The following is a 20,643-nucleotide window of genomic DNA, read 5'->3' on the forward strand; positions in this document are numbered from 1 at the left end:
CGTTTGCTGTCCCACCCGTGCCTCCCTCTCCTCCCACGCCTCCTGGGGATGACTTGTCTGGGGGTGAACCCATGCAGCTGGGGTTTGCTCGCCTGTCCGAGGGGGAGAGGGTACTCCGGAGACGCGAGGGCCGATGCATGTACTGTGGTCTCGGTGGGCATTTTCGGTTGGCATGCCCGAACCGTCCGGGAAACGCTCGCACCTGAGATCCTGTCGGGGGCAGATCTTGGGTGGAGTCTCCTCGCCCCCGGTTTCCCGTGTTGACAAACCACTGATTACTGTTGTCCTCTCCTGGGTCGGGGGCTCGGTGACGACCCAGGCGTTGGTGGACTCTGGTGCTGGAGTGTTCGCTGCCGCCAATTCCATTCCTCTGCAGCCTCGAGGTTCCCCACTGGCTCTTGAGGCGATAGACGGCAGACCCCTTCTGCCGCCACACGTGACTCAGGAGACCCTTCCAGTGGGGATGGCCATTGGTGCCGTTCACAGAGAGTCGGTCTGTCTCCAGGTTATTTCGTCTCCACACTACTCGGTGGTCTTGGGGTACCCCTGGCTCCAGAAGCATAATCCGACTTTCGATTGGAGATCGGCCGAGATCCTCTCGTGGTCACCGCAGTGTGGGGCTAGTTGCATCCATGGGCCTGTCAAGTTGCTGTGTACTTCCTCGGACTCTCTGTTGCCTCCTGAATACGAGGAGTACCGGGATGTATTCGATAAGGTGCGTGCGGTTGCCCTACCTCCGCACCGCCCATACGATTGTGCCATAGAGTTACAACCTGGTGCCGTTCCTCCTCGTGGCAAAGTCTATCCACTGTCAGTAGCGGAGAATGAGGCCATGGAGGAGTACGTGAGGGAGGCGCTTTCACGCGGACACATTCGCAAATCCTCGTCCCCGGCAGGGGCTGGATTTTTCTTTGTGAAAAAGAAGGGCGGTGAGTTGAGGCCTTGCATCGATTACAGGGGTCTCAATCGCATCACGATCAAGAACGCTTACCCGATACCCTTGATTTCCGAACTGTTCGATCGCCTCAAAGGGGCCACGGTCTTTACCAAACTCGACCTGAGGGCGGCATATAACCTGGTAAGGATCAAGGCGGGCGATGAGTGGAAGACCGCGTTTAACACCAGGACCGGTCATTATGAATCCTTGGTTATGCCCTTTGGGTTGTGCAATGCGCCCGCAGTCTTCCAGGAATTCATCAACGATGTTTTCCGTGACCTGTTGCAGCAGTGTGTGGTGGTCTATTTGGATGACATCTTGGTATATTCTGAATCCATGGAGGCCCACATTCTGGATGTCAGACGAGTGTTGCAACGGTTACGAGAGAACAAGCTGTTCGTTAAGCTTGAGAAATGCGAATTTCACCGATCCCAGGTAACCTTCTTAGGTTACATCATTTCCGCTGAGGGGTTCTCCATGGATCCTGAGAAGGTTTCGGCTGTCTTACAGTGGCCCCAGCCCAGTGGTCTTCGTGCCCTGCAGCGCTTTTTGGGCTTCGCCAATTATTATCGGAAGTTCATCAGGGACTTTTCCATGCTAGCCAAGCCTCTCACGGATCTGACCAGGAAGGGCAGTAATCCCCAGGTCTGGCCGCTCGAGGCCATCCAAGCTTTTGAGGCTCTAAAGTCCGCCTTTGTGTCGGCTCCGATTCTGTCGCATCCCAACACTGGGTTGCCTTTTGTCCTCGAGGTGGACGCGTCTGAGACGGGAGTAGGCGCCCTTCTGTCTCAGCGTAGAACACCAGAGGGTCCTCTGCTTCCTTGTGGGTTTTACTCCCGGAAACTGTCTTCCGCGGAGTGCAACTATCAGATTGGTGACAGGGAGTTATTGGCCATCGTGCAGGCCCTTAAAGAATGGAGGCACTTGCTCGAGGGCTCGGTGGTTCCGGTTCTCATCCTGACGGACCACAAGAATCTGACCTACCTCTCTGAGGCCAAGAGATTGACACCACGTCAGGCCAGATGGGCTCTGTTCTTGTCACGTTTTAATTACGTGGTCTCCTACCTACCCGGTTCCAAGAACATCAGAGCGGATGCCTTATCACGGCAGTACTCCGAGCTGTCCGGGGAGGAGTCGATTCCGACTTCGGTCACACCTCCGAATCAGATCCTGGCCGCCATTCGCACCAGCCTGACCTCTCCCCTGGGTGAGCAGATTTTGGCGGCTCAATCTGGTGCTCCCTCTGGGAGACCCAACGGCAGATGTTTTGTGCCTGAGGAGTTGCGCACTCGGTTGTTGCAAACCTACCATAACTCCAAGGCCGCGGGGCATCCTGGAAAGAATCAGCTGTCCTGGGCTGTTTCACGTCTGTTCTGGTGGCCTTCTCTACGTTCCGACATCGCCGCATATGTAGCGGCATGCTCCGTTTGTGCCCAGAGTAAGTCCCCTCGGCACCTTCCGTTGGGCCTTTTGCAACCCATAGCCACCGGGGAGCGTCCTTGGTCACACCTGGGGATGGATTTCATTGTGGACCTCCCTGCATCCCGAGGCCATACGGTCATTCTCATGATTGTGGATCGGTTTTCCAAAATGTGCCACTGTGTTCCTCTCAAGAAGTTACCCTCTGCACAAGAGTTGGCCACGATTTTTGCCAGGGAGGTCTTCCGGTTGCACGGTTTGCCCAAGGAGATTGTGTCGGATCGGGGAAGTCAGTTTGTGTCCAGGTTCTGGCGCGCCTTTTGCTCCCAGTTGGGGATTCATCTCTCTTTCTCCTCGGCCTACCACCCTCAGTCCAATGGGGCCGCAGAACGATCCAATGAGGCCTTGGAGAAATTCCTTCGTTGCTATGTCTCCAATCACCAAGACAATTGGGTTGACCTCCTGCCTTGGGCTGAGTTTGCCAGGAACACGGCGGTGAACTCTTCCTCTGGGACGTCTCCCTCCATGGCCAATTATGGGTTCCAACCTGCAGTGTTACCGGAGGTATTCTCTCCCCAGGATATTCCGGCTGTGGAGGATCACCTTTCCGTCCTACGTGCTTCTTGGGTACAGATCCAGAGGTCCCTTGAGGTCTCTGCGCAGCGCCAGAGACTCCAGGCTGATCGCAGACGAGCGCCCGCTCCTTCCTACCAGGTTGGTGACTGCGTATGGTTGTCCACCCGCAACCTCAACCTTCGAGTGCCCACTCCCAAGCTGGCGCCTCGCTTTGTTGGTCCCTTCCGAGTGCTTCGCAGGGTAAACCCGGTAGCCTATGCCCTTGCGCTTCCTCCTGGCATGCGGATCTCCAACGTGTTTCATGTCTCCCTGTTGAAGCCACTGGTGTGTAATCGTTTCACTTCCTCGGTTCCTCGGCCTCGTCCGGTCCAAGTGGGCAATCGTGAGGAGTATGAGGTGAGCAATATCCTTGACTCACGCCTGGTCCGCGGTCGGGTGCAGTTTTTGGTTCATTGGCGTGGTTATGGTCCAGAGGAGCGTTCCTGGGTTCCCTCCGCAGATGTCCATGCTCCTGCCTTGCTCCGAGCCTTCCACGCACGCTTCCCTCAGAAACCGTTCTTTACTCCGCGGAGGAGGGGCCCTTGAGGGGGAGGTACTGTCATGGTCTTACCTTCTTGCTGTTCTCCTTCGTTTGACATGTGCTGGCGGCCATCTTGGTTTCTGGGTTTCTTGTAGCCTCCCACCCTGCGGCTTCTCCTTCCCACTGGGAGGAGCTGGATGCCTAGCTCATATATATAGGAGGTCTGTGGCTTCAGTTCCTTGCTTGGTCCTCTTGTGTTCACATGCTTCTAAGACTGCTGCTGCTTCTGGTTCCTGATCCTGGCTTCGTCTGACTACCCTGCTGGTTCCTGATCCAGGCTTCATCTGACTACCCTGCTGGTTCCCGATCCAGGCTTCGTCTGACTACCCTTCTGGTTCCTGACCTCTGGCTTCGCAAGACCCTGCTTCGGTTTAGCCATCCGTTTGGACATTTGCCTTACAGCTTGATTTTCAATAAAGCCTTCTTATTTCCACTTATCTCTTGTTGTACGTCTGGTTCATGGTTCCATGACAGTGGCCTCTTGGATGACAGGTGCTATTGTCCGTAAAATGCATAAAGCACATGATGGCCTCAAAACGTGCCCTAGACATTGCAGCAGAGAACATGGGCATGAAATGTATTGGGTCTTTAGACCAATATGACCGCAATACATTTTTTTTAGTTAGACCCATGCTGAGGAGAAGGCCCAAAAAAAAATTAAACTCGGAAACGGTGACTGGTTTCCACCGGAAAGGCTGGGCATAGAAGCTTTCCGGATTGGCGGTAATAAACTGTGTGGCGTAGCGGTTGGTTTCTGCCACAACTAGGTCATAGAGATCCGCGGTGAAGAACAGCTCAAAAAACTGAAGGGCCGATCCTAAATGAGCCGTCTCCACGCGAACTCCAGACTGGGCGGTGAAAGGGGGCAATACGGGTGCGGCGGAATCAGGGGATTGCCAATTAGGATTTGCCAGCACCTCTGGGAGACTAAGGGTTCTACGGGCCTGTGAACGCGGTGGCTGCGACAGGGGAGTTATTGCACGTGCCACCGTACCAGCTGGAACTGCCCTTCTGGTGCTCGCCACTTCACCAGGGAATACGGCAGTGCTGGTAGAAGGTCCAGGCTGTGCTGCGCTGCTGGTGTATGCCGCACCATAAACAAGATCAGCGCTAGCACCACTCTGCTGCAAATGAGGATCATCATGCAGGGTATGCAGAACCCTGACATGGGATCGGGTACGTCTGGCCGTAGCAGGGACCTCTACCTCGTCATCCTCACTAGCCGTTAGAGTGCCACTGCTGTCTACAGGTTCATATTCTGAACCACTGGATTCAGCGGATGAGGCGTCCCCATCGCTTTCATCCATCACGGCCAGAATCCTGTAGGCCTCTTCAGCGGAATACCCCTTGTTTGACATTTTGGGTTCACTAAATTTAGGGGGTATTCCTCTGAGACTACCCGGGAAAAAGAGCAAACCTGCCTAGTAAAAGGGAGTGCTTGCGAAGTAAAGCTGCGATCGCTAATAAAGATCCAAAAAGCTCAAAAGTGATCTTTATAGCGGCGCAGCAATTTTACAGTGTTTTTGCAGTGATCAGAAAAAAAAAATTCTGTCACTGCAGCGGGGCGGACTGAACGCAAGTGTGCGCACAAGATCAGGCCTGATCGGGCGAACACTGCGTTTTTTGTAGAACCTAAGGTGACCCTAATGTACTTATATAGATCTGATTGCGATCAGTATTGATCACTTACAGATACTATATAGTACTAGTGCTGATTAGCGACAGCGATGACGCAAATCAGCGACTAATCGGTGACTGCGGTGCGGTGCGGTGGGCGCTAAACTACCTAGCAAGTAGCTAACTACCTGGCAGGGATGAGGGACCCTTACAGGGGGGGTGATCAATTACAGGGGGGTGGACAAGGGGGTGATCAGGGTGATCAGGGAGTCTAATATGGGTGATCAGGTGCTAAATAAGGGGTTAATAAATGACAGGGTAATATCTAATGTGTAGTGTGGTGTTTGGTGCTACTTACTGAGCTGCCTGTGTCCTCTGGTGGTCGATCCAAGCGAAAGGGACCACCAGAGGACCAGGCAGCAGTTATATCAGACGCTATTTTCAAAATAGCGTCTGACATAACCATTTCATTGGACGATTCAAAAATCTACAGCCTGCCAGCCAATGATCGCGGCCGGCAGGCTGCAGATGAACTTGTGCACTATGCGTTCCTGTGAACGCGCGCTCCTGTGTGCGCGCGTTCACAGGAAATCTCGGCTCACGCGAGATGACGCCAATCGGCGTTAGCGTAGCCTGGGAGCGCCGCGGAGATGACGCCTTTCGGCGTTAGCTTAGCGGTAAGTGGTTAAAATGTGACCTCCACAGCACCCCACCCCTTAACAGTGACCTCTACAGCACCCCACCCCTTAACACTGACCTCCATAGCGGTCCGTCCCCTTAACTGTGACCTCAACTGTTTCCTGCCTCCTTAACAGAGATCACCACAGCGCCCGCCCCTTTAACAGTGACTGCCACAGCAGCTTCCCCTTGATTAGTGACCTCCACAGTACCCCATCTCCTTAACAGTGATTTCCACAACACTCCGCCCCCTTAACAGTGGCCTCAACAGCAATCTGCCTCTTAATGCTGACCTCCATAGCGGATTGTCCCCTTAACTGTGACCTCCACAGCAGCCTGCCCTCTTAACTGTGACCTCCACAGCACTCCGGTCCCTTAACAGTGTCATCCACAGCATCCTGCCCCTTTAAAGCTGACCTACAACAGTGAATAAAAATGGCTTGGTTGTTATGGAAACCTGGTGTAAAACTTTGTGTATGTGGAGTATAAAGGCCTGCGAGCTTCTATTAGTTGATAAGGGTCATGTGACCATGTGCATGGCAGTTGGGATATGAGGAGAAAGACCTGCAGGCTTCTATTGGCTAATGTAGGTCATGTGATGGTGCCATATTTGCATTTTTTGGGAATATCTCAGAAACTGTGCATGCTAAAGAGCAAAGAAGCAGTCTAAAACCTTCCCGGACACTTGATTTACCTGTGTGCCAAATTTCATGATTGTGAATGCGACGGTGTAGATTCATTTAGCGGACATGCATACATACACTCAGCTTTATATATAAGACTAGCTGAAGGACCCGGCTTCGCTCGGGTATATTTAATCTATTTTGTTTAATGTTTGTGTGTGTCATTAAAAGATATCCACACTATCCACTAAAACGGTGACATCTTCAGCCCCCCACCCCCTTAACTTTGACCTATACAGCAGCCTTCCCCTTAAACAGTGAATTTTACAGCACTTCACCCCCTTGACAGTGACCTCCACAGGGGCCTGCCCCCTTAACAGTGGCCTTTACAGCAAACTTCCCCTTAACACTGACCTCCATAGCGGACCTTCCCCTTAACTGTAACCTCTGGCCCCTAGGGTGGCCAGAGGTTCAGTTTTAGGCCAGACAGTCCGGCTTTCAGACTCGCTGTCATCCGACTGGTGCAGTGCCTGGACGGACACAAGGATGTCCTTTTGAACAGCTCACTCTCACACAGCAGCACTGTGCTGTCTGGGTGTGAGCCGCAGGAAGAAAGTCATGGCTTAGCGGGACCTAGAAGTGGATTTTTAACTTAATTTTTTTCAATCTCTGTTGGCTGAGGAGTGGGAGGAGGAGTAGCTTAACCAGATCGGGGGTGTGTCCTTTAGTACAGCTCACTCTAAGACAGCAGCACTGTGCTGTCTGAGTATGAGCTTCAGGGAGAAAATCACCCTACCTCCCACCCCTGCAGATGACAGAAGTTGATTTTTACCTTCATTTCTTTAATCCAAATCGGCTGAGGAGGGGTTTGGCCTAACCAGATTATGGGCGTGGCTTTGTGATACCTGGGGGGCGGGGTTTTGAGTTAATCTTTTGAGGGTGGACACATTGTGGCAGGGGGCGTGTCTGGACTCCTTCCTGCAAGAGTGATGCCTCTCTGGGTGCCTTAGTGGCTCATTTGCATACCAAAATACTGGATTTTCAGAGGATTAATACATCTCTTACTGGAACAAAGGCACATCTTGAAATAAGGTACTAAGTGCTATTAGGCCTTTACTTCAATAGCGATTACCTGGTGACAGATTTCCTTTAAAGCTCACCTATAGCAGTGAAGAAAAATATCTAGGTTGTTATGGAAACCTGGAGTAAAACTGTGTATGTGGAGGCTAACGGCCTGCAAGCTTCTATTGGCTGATAAGGGTCATGTGACCAAGCTTCTATTGGCTAAGGCATTGTTTGGGAATATCTCAGGAACGGTACGTACTAGAGAGCTGAGACCTGGTCTAAAACCTTCCCAGACTCCTAATGTACCTGTGTGCCAAATTTTGTGATTGTAAATGCAACTGTGTGGATTCTTTTAGCGGACACACATACACTCAGCTTTATATATACAAACCGGATTCCCAAAAAGTTGGGATACTAAACAAATTGTGAATAAAAACTGAATGCAATGATGTGGAGATGGCAAATGTCAATATTTTATTTGTAATAGAACGTAGATGACAGATGAAACGTTTAATCCGAGTAAATGTATCATTTTAAAGGAAAAATACTTTGATTCAAATTTTCACTATGTCAACAAATCCCCAAAAAGTTGGGATAAGTAGCAATAAGAGGCTGGAAAAAGTAAATTTGAGCATAACGAAGAGCTGGAAGACCAATTAACACTAATTAGGTCAATTGGCAACATGATTGCGTATAAAAAGAGCTTCTCAGAGTGGCAGTGTCTCTCAGAAGCCAAGATGGGTAGAGGATCACCAATTCCCACAATGTTGCGCAGAAAGATAGTGGAACAATATCAGAAAGGTGTTACCCAGCGAAAAATTGCAATGACTTTGTATCTATCATCATCAACTGTGCATAACATCATCTGAAGATTCAGAGAATCTGGAACAATCTCTGTGCGTAAGGGTCAAGGCCGTAAAACCATACTGGATGCCCGTGATCTCCGGGCCCTTAAACGACACTGCACCACAAACAGGAATGCTACTGTAAAGGAAATCACAGAATGGGCTCAGGAATGCTTCCAGAAACCATTGTCAGTGAACACAATCCACCGTGCCATCCGCCGTTGCCAGCTGAAACTCTACAGTGCAAAGAAGAAGCCATTTCTAAGCAAGATCCACAAGCTCAGGCATTTTCACTGGGCCAGGGATCATTTAAAATGGAGTGTGGCAAAATGGACTGTTCTGTGGTCAGACGAGTCACGATTCAAAGTTCTTTTTGGAAATCTGGGACGCCATGTCATCCGGACCAAAGAGGACAAGGACAACCCAAGTTGTTATGAACACTCAGTTCAGAAGCCTGCATCTCTGATGGTATGGGGTTGCCTGAGTGCGTGTGGCATGGGCAGCTTGCATGTCTGGAAAGGCACCATCAATGCAGAAAAATATATTCAGGTTCTAGAACAACATATGCTCCCATCCAGACGTCATCTCTTTCAAGGAAGACCCTGCATTTTTCAACAAGAAAATGCCAGATCACATTCTGCATCAATCACAACATCATGGCTGCATAGGAGAAGGATCCGGGTACTGAAATGGCCAGTCTGCAGTCCAGATCTTTCACCTATAGAGAACATTTGGTGCATCATAAAGAGGAAGGTGCAACAAAGAAGGCCCAAGACGATTGAACAGTTAGAGGCCTGTATTAGACAAGAATGGGAGAGCATTCCTATTTCTAAACTTGAGAAACTGGTCTCCTCGGTCCCCAGATGTCTGTTGAGTGTTGTAAGAAGAAGGGGAGATGCCACACAGTGGTGAAAATGGCCTTGTCCCAACTTTTTGGGGATTTGTTGACACCATGAAATTCTGATTCAACATATTTTTCCCTTAAAATGGTACAGTTTCTCAGTTTAAACTTTTGTTCCGTGATTTATGTTCTATTCTGAATAAAATATTAGAAGTTGGCACCTCCACATCATTGCATTCAGCTTTGATTCATGATTTGTATAGTGTCCCAACTTTTTTGGAATCCGGTTTGTATATATACAGGGAGTGCAGAATTATTAGGCAAATTAGTATTTTGACCACATCATCCTCTTTATGCATGTTGTCTTATGTCCAAGCTGTATAGGCTCGAAAGCCTCCTACCAATTAAGCATATTAGGTGATGTGCATCTCTGTAATGAGAAGGGGTGTGGTCTAATGACATCAACACCCTATATCAGGTGTGCATAATTATTAGGCAACTTCCTTTCCTTTGGCAAAATGGGTCAAAAGAAGGACTTGACAGGCTCAGAAAAGTCAAAAATAGTGAGATATCTTGCAGAGGGATGCAGCACTCTTAAAATTCCAAAGCGCCTGAAGCGTGATCATCGAACAATCAAGCGTTTGATTCAAAATAGTCAACAGGGTCGCAAGAAGCGTGTGGAAAAACCAAGGCGCAAAATAACTGCCCATGAACTGAGAAAAGTCAAGCGTGCAGCTGCCAAAATGCCACTTGCCACCAGTTTGGCCATATTTCAGAGCTGCAACATCACTGGAGTGCCCAAAAGCACAAGGTGTGCAATACTCAGAGACATGGCCAAGGTAAGAAAGGCTGAAAGACGACCACCACTGAACAAGACACACAAGCTGAAACGTCAAGACTGGGCCAAGAAATATCTCAAGACTGATTTTTCTAAGGTTTTATGGACTGATGAAATTAGAGTGAGTCTTGATGGGCCAGATGGATGGGCCCGTGGCTGGATTGGTAAAGGGCAGAGAGCTCCAGTCCGACTCAGACGTCAGCAAGGTGGAGGTGGAGTACTGGTTTGGGCTGGTATCATCAAAGATGAGCTTGTGGGGCCTTTTTGGGTTGAGGATGAGTCAAACTCAACTCCCAGTCCTACTGCCAGTTTCTGGAAGACACCTTCTTCAAGCAGTGGTACAGGAAGAAGTCTGCATCCTTCAAGAAAAACATGATTTTCATGCAGGACAATGCTCCATCACACGCGTCCAAGTACTCCACAGCGTGGCTGGCAAGAAAGGGTATAAAAGAAGAATATCTAATGACATGGCCTCCTTGTTCACCTGATCTGAACCCCATTGAGAACCTGTGGTCCATCATCAAATGTGAGATTTACAAGGAGGGAAAACAGTACACCTCTCTGAACAGTGTCTGGGAGGCTGTGGTTGCTGCTGCACGCAATGTTGATGGTGAACAGATCAAAACACTGACAGAATCCATGGATGGCAGGCTTTTGAGTGTCCTTGCAAAGAAAGGTGGCTATATTGGTCACTGATTTGTTTTTGTTTTGTTTTTGAATGTCAGAAATGTATATTTGTGAATGTTGAGATGTTACATTGGTTTCACTGGTAAAAATAAATAATTGAAATGGGTATATATTTGTTTTTTGTTAAGTTGCCTAATAATTATGCACAGTAATAGTCACCTGCACACACAGATATCCCCCTAAAATAGCTAAAACTAAAAACAAACTAAAAACTACTTCCAAAAATATTCAGCTTTGATATTAATGAGTTTTTTGGGTTCATTGAGAACATGGTTGTTGTTCAATAATAAAATTAATCCTCAAAAATACAACTTGCCTAATAATTCTGCACTCCCTGTATATGTATATATATATTTTGGCAGTCACTTATTGTCTATGGTGGAATCATGTGTTATCGATAGACAGGTTATCATCATTGTAATCTTACCTATGATGATAATGATGAAGTGATCTGTATAGAGACCAAGAGGTGGCGCCTATTATTTGGCTTATTGGCCAGCGTGAATTTAAAATATGTTTAACATAAAATCTTGATAAGAATATTAGGTTATTTTCTGATGAAACATTCCTATTGTCACCTCTCACTGCGGGAAGAAACATTAGGAATTGGTATTTTGGCTTGCTAGCTCCTTGTAAAGGACAGTGATTGTGGACCTACTGTGCCAACCATTGGCTTTGGCTATGGACTACCGTAAAGGTATTATCCTAGAAGCTCCCTGGTATTCACCCTTTACACATGTATCTGGTCTTCACTGCAGGGAATGCAACAGGCCACTACCTCTTGGAGGAGTCTCTGTGCAGAACCGGGCAGGACTTGAGGTAGAGCTGTGGCTAAGGCAACAGTAAAAGTGATCAGGCAGGTGAAAAGGTGCATAAAATCCACCAGTTGCTTATGGAGGTCTTGCTGTTGAGCCAGCTCTACTGGCATATATCTGTCAAAATTATCAGAGGTGGGTCAGCGTTATCCATGGCCTGGGCAAAACTGCAACAGACAATTTTTGGTTGTGTCAACCAACAGATTTGGCTATGGGCTACACCTAAGGGCTGTTATTCTGGTGGCTCCCATCTGTTCATCCTCTAACCCCTGTACATGGATCTGGTCTTCGCTGCAGAGAAAGCACCAGGACACTACCTCTTGGAGTTGTCTTCAGGTGGTTGGCCACTAACACACTGGGGATCAGAGACACTGGTGCGGGGAGGGATCAGCCAAACTTGTAGTCAGTAACAGGCTGAAGTCTGAGTGGGCAGAGTTTGTGTGAATCCGTAAAGAAGTCCAAAGATCGGGGCATATGGCACTAGGTCAGAATCCGGGAATCAGACAGTAGTTGGTAGACAGACAGACAAACGGATTATAGTACCTTTGCAGGATTCAGCAAGCAAAAAAAAAACTATTTCTCAAGCACCCGTTTCAAGGGTGAGGTGCCTTAAATACCCACAGAGGTCAAACCATTACCTGGTACAGATTGTGTACAGGTAGGCTGGCCTTTTAAGGGATGGAAAGCACATGTGCATACCCTATTGTGCACAGAAAGAGGCCCAGCCAGTCTACAGCCTGCAGCGTGGGACACAGGAGTCTAGCGGCCAAGCCACTGCTAGAGAGCAGAGGAGAACCAGCGCAGGAGAGCAGAGTAGGACCAGCGCCCTTGCCCATGGCAGATAGTGGGATGGCAGCGGGCACACAGAACTGCCATGACACTCCTGCTATAGTGTGTTTGTCTGTGCCCGAGCTTGCCTGTCTGCCAGATTTGACCCTTTGCTGCTTGCTAGACCTTTAAACTGTTTACCAGATTGCACATACACTGCCTACTCTGATTCTGGCTTCTCCACTAACTTCTGGCTTGCATGATTCCTTGGTGCCACGCACTGGTATTTCTTAACCTCTGTGGGTCAGCGTCACTGAATGGAAACTATTAGAGACCAGCACTCTGTACAAAATGTATTATTCAAAATTGTGCTCTTTACTGACACAGAAGTCGGATAAAGTGGGTCCAAGGGTGACTTTTTGTACAAACCGGATTCCAAAAAAGTTGGGACACTATACAAGTCGTGAATAAAAACTGAATGCAATGATGTGATGATGCCAACTTCTAATATTTTATTCAGAATAGAACATAAATCACGGAACAAAAGTTTAAACTGAGAAACTGTACCATTTTAAGGGAAAAATATGTTGAATCAGAATTTCATGGTGTCAACAAATCCCCAAAAAGTTGGGACAAGGCCATTTTCACCACTGTGTGGCATCTCCCCTTCTTCTTACAACACTCAACAGACATCTTGGGACCGAGGAGATCAGTTTCTCAAGTTTAGAAATAGGAATGCTCTCCCATTCTTGTCTAATACAGGCCTCTAACTGTTCAATCGTCTTGGGCCTTCTTTGTTGCACCTTCCTCTTTATGATGCGCTAAATGTTCTCTATAGGTGAAAGATCTGGACTGCAGACTGGCCATTTCAGTACCCAGATCCTTCTCCTACGCAGCCATGATGTTGTGATTGATGCAGAATGTGGTCTGGCATTATCTTGTTGAAAAATGCAGGGTCTTCCCTGAAAGAGATGACGTCTGGATGGGAGCATATGTTGTTCTAGAACCTGAATATATTTTTCTGCATTGATGGTGCCTTTCCAGACATGCAAGCTGTCCATGCCACACGCACTCATGCAACCCCATACCATCAGAGATGCAGGCTTCTGAACTGAGCGTTGATAACAACTTGGGTTGTCCTTGTCCTCTTTGGTCCGGATGACATGGCGTCCCAGATTTCCAAAAAGAACTTTGAATCGTGACTTGTCTGACCACAGAACAGTCTTCCAATTTGCCACACTCCATTTTAAATGATCCCTGGCCCAGTGAAAACGCCTGAGCTTGTGGATCTTGCTTAGAAATGGCTTCTTCTTTGCACTGTAGAGTTTCAGCTGGCAACGGCGGATGACACGGTGCATTGTGTTCACTGACAATGGTTTCTGGACGTATTCCTGAGCCCATTCTGTGATTTCCTTCACAGTAGCATTCCTGTTTGTGGTGCAGTGTCGTTTAAGGGCCCGGAGATCACGGGCATCCAGTATGGTTTTACGGCCTTGACCCTTACGCACAGAGATTGTTCCAGATTCTCTGAATCTTCAGGATGATGTTATGCACAGTTGATGATGATAGATGCAAAGTCTTTGCAATTTTTCGCTGGGTAACACCTTTCTGATATTGCTCCACTATCTTTCTGCGCAACATTGTGGGAATTGGTGATCCTCTACCCATCTTGGCTTCTGAGAGACACTGCCACTCTGAGAAGCTCTTTTTATACCCAATCATGTTGCCAATTGACCTAATTAGTGTTAATTGGTCTTCCAGCTCTTCGTTATGCTCAAATTTACTTTTTCCAGCCTTATTGCTACTTGTCCCAGCTTTTTGGGGATTTGTTGACACCTGTGAAAATTTGAATCAACGTATTTTTCCTTTAAAATGATACATTTACTCGGATTAAACATTTGATCTGTCATCTACGTTCTATTACAAATAAAATATTGACATTTGCCATCTCCACATCATTGCATTCAGTTTTTATTCACAATTTGCTTAGTGTCCCAACTTTTTTGGAATCCGGTTTGTATAACAATTGTTTTCAATTAAAATTAAATCCACAAAAAAATTATATGTAAATTCATCAGAAATATGGGATGTTGTGCTTTGCATTCTGCATTGCCTGATAGTGATTGACGCATGTGCGCTAGGAAACTTGATGGGGCAGGGGGCCGTGTACTATTAGGTCTGTGTACGACCCTGTCCACATCTTTGGTGTACTGTGGGCTTATGTCCTGGGAAAATGTCCAGATTTATACACTAAGGTACGCATAATCATTAATGACCTATTGGTGTCTAGCACATGATTGACCAGCATACATACATCAGCAGATGTACATCAAGATTATGTAGATCCAACTGCATTCAAGAGTACAAGATTTCTTATCATGTAGTGTATATATACAGTTCTATACAGTCCTGTAAAATTTTAACACTGAGGGGGTCATTTCTGAAATCATCTATTGTATGTCAGTTTTGTGGCGTAAAAAAGACAAAGCAACATTTTTGCGTCATTTTGTCACCCTAGCCAATTTTAACAGTGGTCTATGTTTTAGAGCTAAAAGTGAGATTATACCTGGACTATGGCTCGTTTACAATGTGCAAAAAAGTTGCAACTCATGCAAGGGAACCCCCCCACCACCAAAAGGTGTAAACCACAATACACTCATGCCGTATACTGTATATTATTAACCACTTCAGTCCCCCTAGCTTAAACCCCCTTAATGACCAGACCACTTTTTACAATTCTGCACTACACTACTTTCACGGTTTATTGCTCGGTCATACAACTTACCACCCAAATGAATTTTTCCTCCTTTTCTTCTCACTAATAGAGCTTTCATTTGGTGGTATTTCATTGCTGCTGACATTTTTACTTTTTTTGATATTAATCGAAATTGACAGAAATTTTTGCCAAAAAACAACATTTTTCACTTTCTGTTGTAAAATGTTTCAATTAAAACTACATTTCTATATAATTTTTTTTCTAAATTTATTGTTCTACATGTCTTTGATAAAAAAAAATGCAATAAGTGTATATTTATTGGTTCGGGTAAAAGTTCTAGCGTTTAAAAACTATGGTGCAAAAATGTGAATTTACGCACTTTGACTTTCTGAGCACCTGTCATGTTTCCTGAGGTTCTACAATGTCCAGACAGTAGTGACACCCCACAAATGACCCCATTTCGGAAAATAGACACCCTAAGGTATTCGCTGATGGGCATAGTGAGTTCATGGAAGTTTTTATTTTTTGTCACAAGTTAGCGGAAAATGATTATTATTATTTTTTTTCTTCTTACAAAGTCTCATATAGCACTAACTTGTGACCAAAAATTAAATTTTACATGAACTCACCATACCCCTCACGGAATACCTTGGGGTGTCTTCTTTCCAAAATGGGGTCACTTGTGGGGTATTGATACTGCCCGGGCATTTTAGGGGCCCTAAAGCGTGAGAAGTAGTTTTGAATCCAAATGCGTAAAAATGCCCTATGAAATCCTGAAAGTACTCATTGGAATTTGGGCCCCTTTGCGCATCTTGGCTGCAAAAAAGTGTCACACATGTGGTATCGCCGTACTCAGGAGAAGTAGGGCAATGTGTTTTGGGGTGTCTTTTTCCATATACCCATGCTGGGTGAGATAAATATTTCTCTAAAAGACAACTTTTCCCATTTTTTTATACAAAGTTGTAATTTGACAAAGATATTTCTCTCACCCAGCATGGGTATATGTAAAAATACACCCCAAAACACATTGCCCTACTTCTTCTGAGTACGGCGATACCACATGTGTGACACTTTTTTGCAGCCTAGGTGCGCAAAGGGGCCCAAATTCCAATGAGTATCTTTTAGGAAGGGCATTTTTAGGCATTTGGATTCTTACGCTTTAGGGCCCCTAAAATGCCAGGGCAGTATAAATACACCACAAGTGACCCGATTTTGGAAAGAAGATACCCCAAGGTATTCCGTGAGTTCATAGAAGTTTTTTTTGTTTTTTGCACAAGTTGGCGGAAGTTTTTTTGTTTTGTTTTTTTCTCACAAAGTCTCCCTTTCTGCTAACTTGTGACAAAAAATTAAATCTTTCATGGACTCAATATGCCCCTCAGCGAATACCTTGGGGTGTCTACTTTCCGAAATGGGGTCATTTGTGGTGTGTGTTTACTGTTCTGGCATTTTGGGCGGAGCTAAATTGTGAGCAACCCTGTAAAGCCTAGTACTCGTTGGACTTTCGGCCCCATTATGCACCTAGGACTGCAAAAAAGTGTCACACATGTGGTATCGCTGTAATCAGGGGAAGTAGGGCAATGTGTTTTGGGGTGTATTTTTACATATACCCATGCTGGGTGAGATAAATATCTCTGTCAAATGACAACTTTGTATAAAAAAAATGGTAAAAGTTGTGTTTTAGAGAGATACCACATGTGTGACACTTTTTTGCAGCCTAGGTGCGCAAAGGGGCCCAAATTCCAATAAGTACCTTTTAGGAGGGCATTTTTAGGCATTTGGATTCCAGACTTCTTCTCACGCTTTAGGGCCCCTAAAATGCCAAGGCAGTATAAATACCCCACAAGTGACCCCATTTTGGAAAGAAGACGCCCCAAGGTATTCCATGAGGGGCATGGCGAGTTCCTAGAATATTATTTTTTTTGGCACAAGTTAGCGGAAAATGACTTTGTATGAGAAAATAAAAACATTTTCCGCTAACTTGTGCCCAAAAAAATAAATAATTCTAGGAACTCGCCACCCCCCTCACGGAGTAACTTGGGGTGTCTTCTTTCCAAAATGGGGTCCCTTATGGGGTATTTATACTTCCCGGGCATTTTATGGGCCCTAAAACGTGAGAAGAAGTCTAGAATATAAATGTCTACAAATTTTTACGCATTTGGATTCCGTGAGGGGTATGGTGAGTTCATGTGAGTTGTTTTTTTGTCACAAGTTAGTGGAATATGAGACTTTGTAAGAAAAAAAAAATCTGCAAAAAAAAAAATCCGCCCAAAAAAAAAATCGATGAACTCGCCATGCCCCTCAAAAGTGATCTTTATAGCACCGCAGCGATTTTCCGGTGTTTTTGCAGTGATCAGAAAAAAGTGTGTCACTGCGGTGGGGCAGACTGAACGCAAGTGTGTGCACAAGATCAGGCCTGATCGGGCAAACACTGTGTTTTTTGTAGAGCCTATAGAACATGTCCTATTCTTGTCCGCAACTGCGGACAAGTAAAGGCATTTTCTATATAGTTCTGGCAATGTGCGGATCCGCAAAATGCGGAAAGCACATTGCCAGGGTCCGTGTTTTGCATATCCGCGGTGTCCTCGTTTTGCGGATCCGTGGATCCACGGATCCGCAAAACACATACGGACGTCTGAATGGAGTCTTACAGGGGAGATCAATGACAGGGGGTGATCAGGGGTTAATAAGGGGTTAATAAGTGACAGGGGGGGTTGTAGTGTAGTGTAGTGTGATGCTTGGTGCTACTTATTACAGAGCTGCCTGTGTCCTCTGGTGGTCGATCCAAACAAAAGGGACCAACAGAGGACCAGGTAGCAGGTACAGTACAGACGAAAAGTTTGGACACACCTTCTCATTCAAAGAGTTTTCTTTATTTTCATGATTATGAAAATTGTAGATTCACACTGAAGGCATCAAAACTATGAATTAACACATGTGGAATTATATACATAACAAAAAAGTGTGAAACAGCTGAAAATATGTCATATTCTAGGTTCTTCAAAGTAGCCACCTTTTGCTTTGATTACTGCTTTGCACACTCTTGGCATTCTATCGATGAGCTTCAAGAGGTAGTCACCTGAAATGGTTTTCACTTCACAGGTGTGCCCTGTCAGGTTTAATAAGTGGGATTTCTTGCCTTATAAATGGGGTTGGGAGCATCAGTTGCGTTGTGGAGAAGTCAGGTGGATACACAGCTGATGGTCCTTCTGAATAGACTGTTAGAATTGGTATTATGGCAAGAAAAAAGCAGCTAAGTAAAGAAAAACAAGTGGCCATCTTTACTTTAAGAAATGAAGGTCAGTCAGTCCGAAAAATTGGGAAAACTTTGAAAGTGTCCCCAAGTGCAGTCACAAAAACCATCAAGCCTACAAAGAAACTGGCTCACATGCGGACCGCCCCAGGAAAGGAAGACCAAGAGTCAGCTCTGCTGCGGAGGATAAGTTCATCCGAGTCACCAGCCTCAGAAATCGCAGGTTAACAGCAGCTCAGTTAAGAGACCAGGTCAATGCCACACAGAGTTCTAGCAGCAGACACATCTCTAGAACAACTGTTAAGAGGAGACTGTGTGAATCAGGCCTACATGGTAGAATATCTGCTAGGAAACCACTGCTAAGGACAGGCAACAAGCAGAAGAGACTTGTTTGGGCTAAAGAACACAAGGAATGGACATTAGACCAGTGGAAATCTGTGCTTTGGTCTGATGAGTCCAAATTTGAGATCTTTGGTTCCAACCACCGTGTCTTTGTGCGACGCAGAAAAGGTGAACGGATGGACTCTACATTCCTGGTTCCCACCGTTAAGCATAGAGGAGGAGGTGTGATGGTGTGGGGGTGCTTTGCTGGTGACACTGTTGGGGATTTATTCAAAATTGAAGGCATGCTGAACTAGCATGGCTACCACAGCATCTTGCAGCGGCATGCTATTCCATCCGGTTTGCGTTTAGTTGGACCATCATTTATTTTTCAACAGGACAATGACCCCAAACACACCTCCAGGCTGTGTAAGGGCTATTTGACCATAAAGGAGAGTGATGGGGTGCTGCGCCAGATGACCTGGCCTCCACAGTCACCGGACCTGAACCCAATCGAGATGGTTTGGGGTGAGCTGGACCGCAGAGTGAAGGCAAAAGGTCCAACAAGTGCTAAGCATCTCTGGGAACTCCTTCAAGACTGTTGAAAGACCATTTCAGGTGCCTACCTCTTGACGCTCATCAAGAGAATGGCAAGAGTGTGCAAAGCAGTAATAAAATCAAAAGGTGGCTACTTTGAAGAACCTAAAATATGACATATTTTCAGTTGTTTCACACTTTTTTGTTATGTATATAATTCCATAGTTTTAATGCCTTCGGTGTGAATCTACAATTTTCATAGTCATGAAAATAAAGAAAACTCTTTGAATGTGAAGGTGTGTCCAAACTTTTGGTCTGTACTGTATATCAGATGCTGTTAACAAAACAGTATCTGATATTCCTTTCAGGGGTTAAAAATCGCATCTACAGCCTGCCAGTGAATGATCGCCGCTGGCAGGCTGTAGATCCACTGGTTTACCTTCGGTTCCTGTGAACGCGCGCTCCTGTGTGCACGCGTTCACAGGAAATCTCGCCTCTCGCGAGATGACGCGCCGACGCGTCTAGGAGGAATAACAGGGCAGCCGCCAGGACACAATCCTGCGTGCGGCGGTCCTGGGATGGTTAAGGTGCAGCAGTTCATAAATTATGTGCAAGCACACAAAGCAAAGCCAGACTTACAAATGACATAACAACTACCTCAAATGATAAATGAACTCCTGAGTATAGTATAATTTTAACCTAACCTTATCATCATTTTAAACCTATTTTTACTAAGCTTTTTATTTGGCTATTTGTCTGATATTATTTATGTTGACTGTACTTGTCAATGCTTTGATACCAAGAATTCTATTGATTTTGTCTTTGTGTTCCTTCTTATTAGGCTCTCATATTACTCATGGATTGGCCTGAAGCCACAAGTTTTGCTTGTTTGGTAGCAGGATATTATCGTCTGATGGTGGACCCCAAGAAAGGCATATTTTACAGAACAACAGGTCACTTGCCGCCACCTCAGATTATCAAGGCAGGTATGACTTTCATCAGATATATCATATTTCTCCAATATATTTAATTCATGCTGGGATCAAATTTTGTACTTTACATTGCAAATTTGTATAAAATAAATATATATCTTATTTTTTCATACTTACCGTATTTTTCGCTTTAAAAGACTTATAAAGCGCATATTAGTGAGCACTACTGGTAACATACTGGAGAGTGAAGTGTTTGCATATTGTGCTCTCTCCTGCAGGGGAGGAAGCTAGACAAACTCAATAGAAGTCTATGAGCCTGTCTCAATTCCATCCCCTGAACGCTGAGACCCCCTCCAATCCAAACTTTTTATATGTCTCTATCAGTGGCATAGCTTGGGGTGGCCAGGGGGGTGGTTACTCTGAGTGCCAATCTGCCAGATGGTTCTGAGCAGCCTTACATGACTTTACATTACCTGCACTGATGATGGAAACCCTGCATCATTAGTGCAGTTCATAGTCATAGAAAGCCTTACAAACTAAAGGACCAGTGATTATGTATTCACAGGTACTGAGGGGCACATTGAGAACTCTTTGAGAA

At 46.0% G+C, this 20,643-nt stretch overlaps 1 protein-coding gene across 1 annotated transcript in view; it reads left to right on the forward strand.

Moving 5' to 3' along the window:
* FRMPD3 (FERM and PDZ domain containing 3) overlaps positions 1-20,643 on the forward strand; it is a 553,251-nt gene that overhangs the window by 387,929 nt on the left and 144,679 nt on the right. The window contains exon 12 of the mRNA XM_044268648.1: positions 19,955-20,099. Within this exon, the coding sequence (XP_044124583.1) occupies positions 19,955-20,099 (145 nt within the window). The remainder of the gene's footprint in view (positions 1-19,954; positions 20,100-20,643) is intronic.

This window comes from Bufo gargarizans, chromosome 9 (assembly GCF_014858855.1).
Source record: "Bufo gargarizans isolate SCDJY-AF-19 chromosome 9, ASM1485885v1, whole genome shotgun sequence".
In the NCBI taxonomy this organism is placed as follows: domain Eukaryota; kingdom Metazoa; phylum Chordata; class Amphibia; order Anura; family Bufonidae; genus Bufo; species Bufo gargarizans.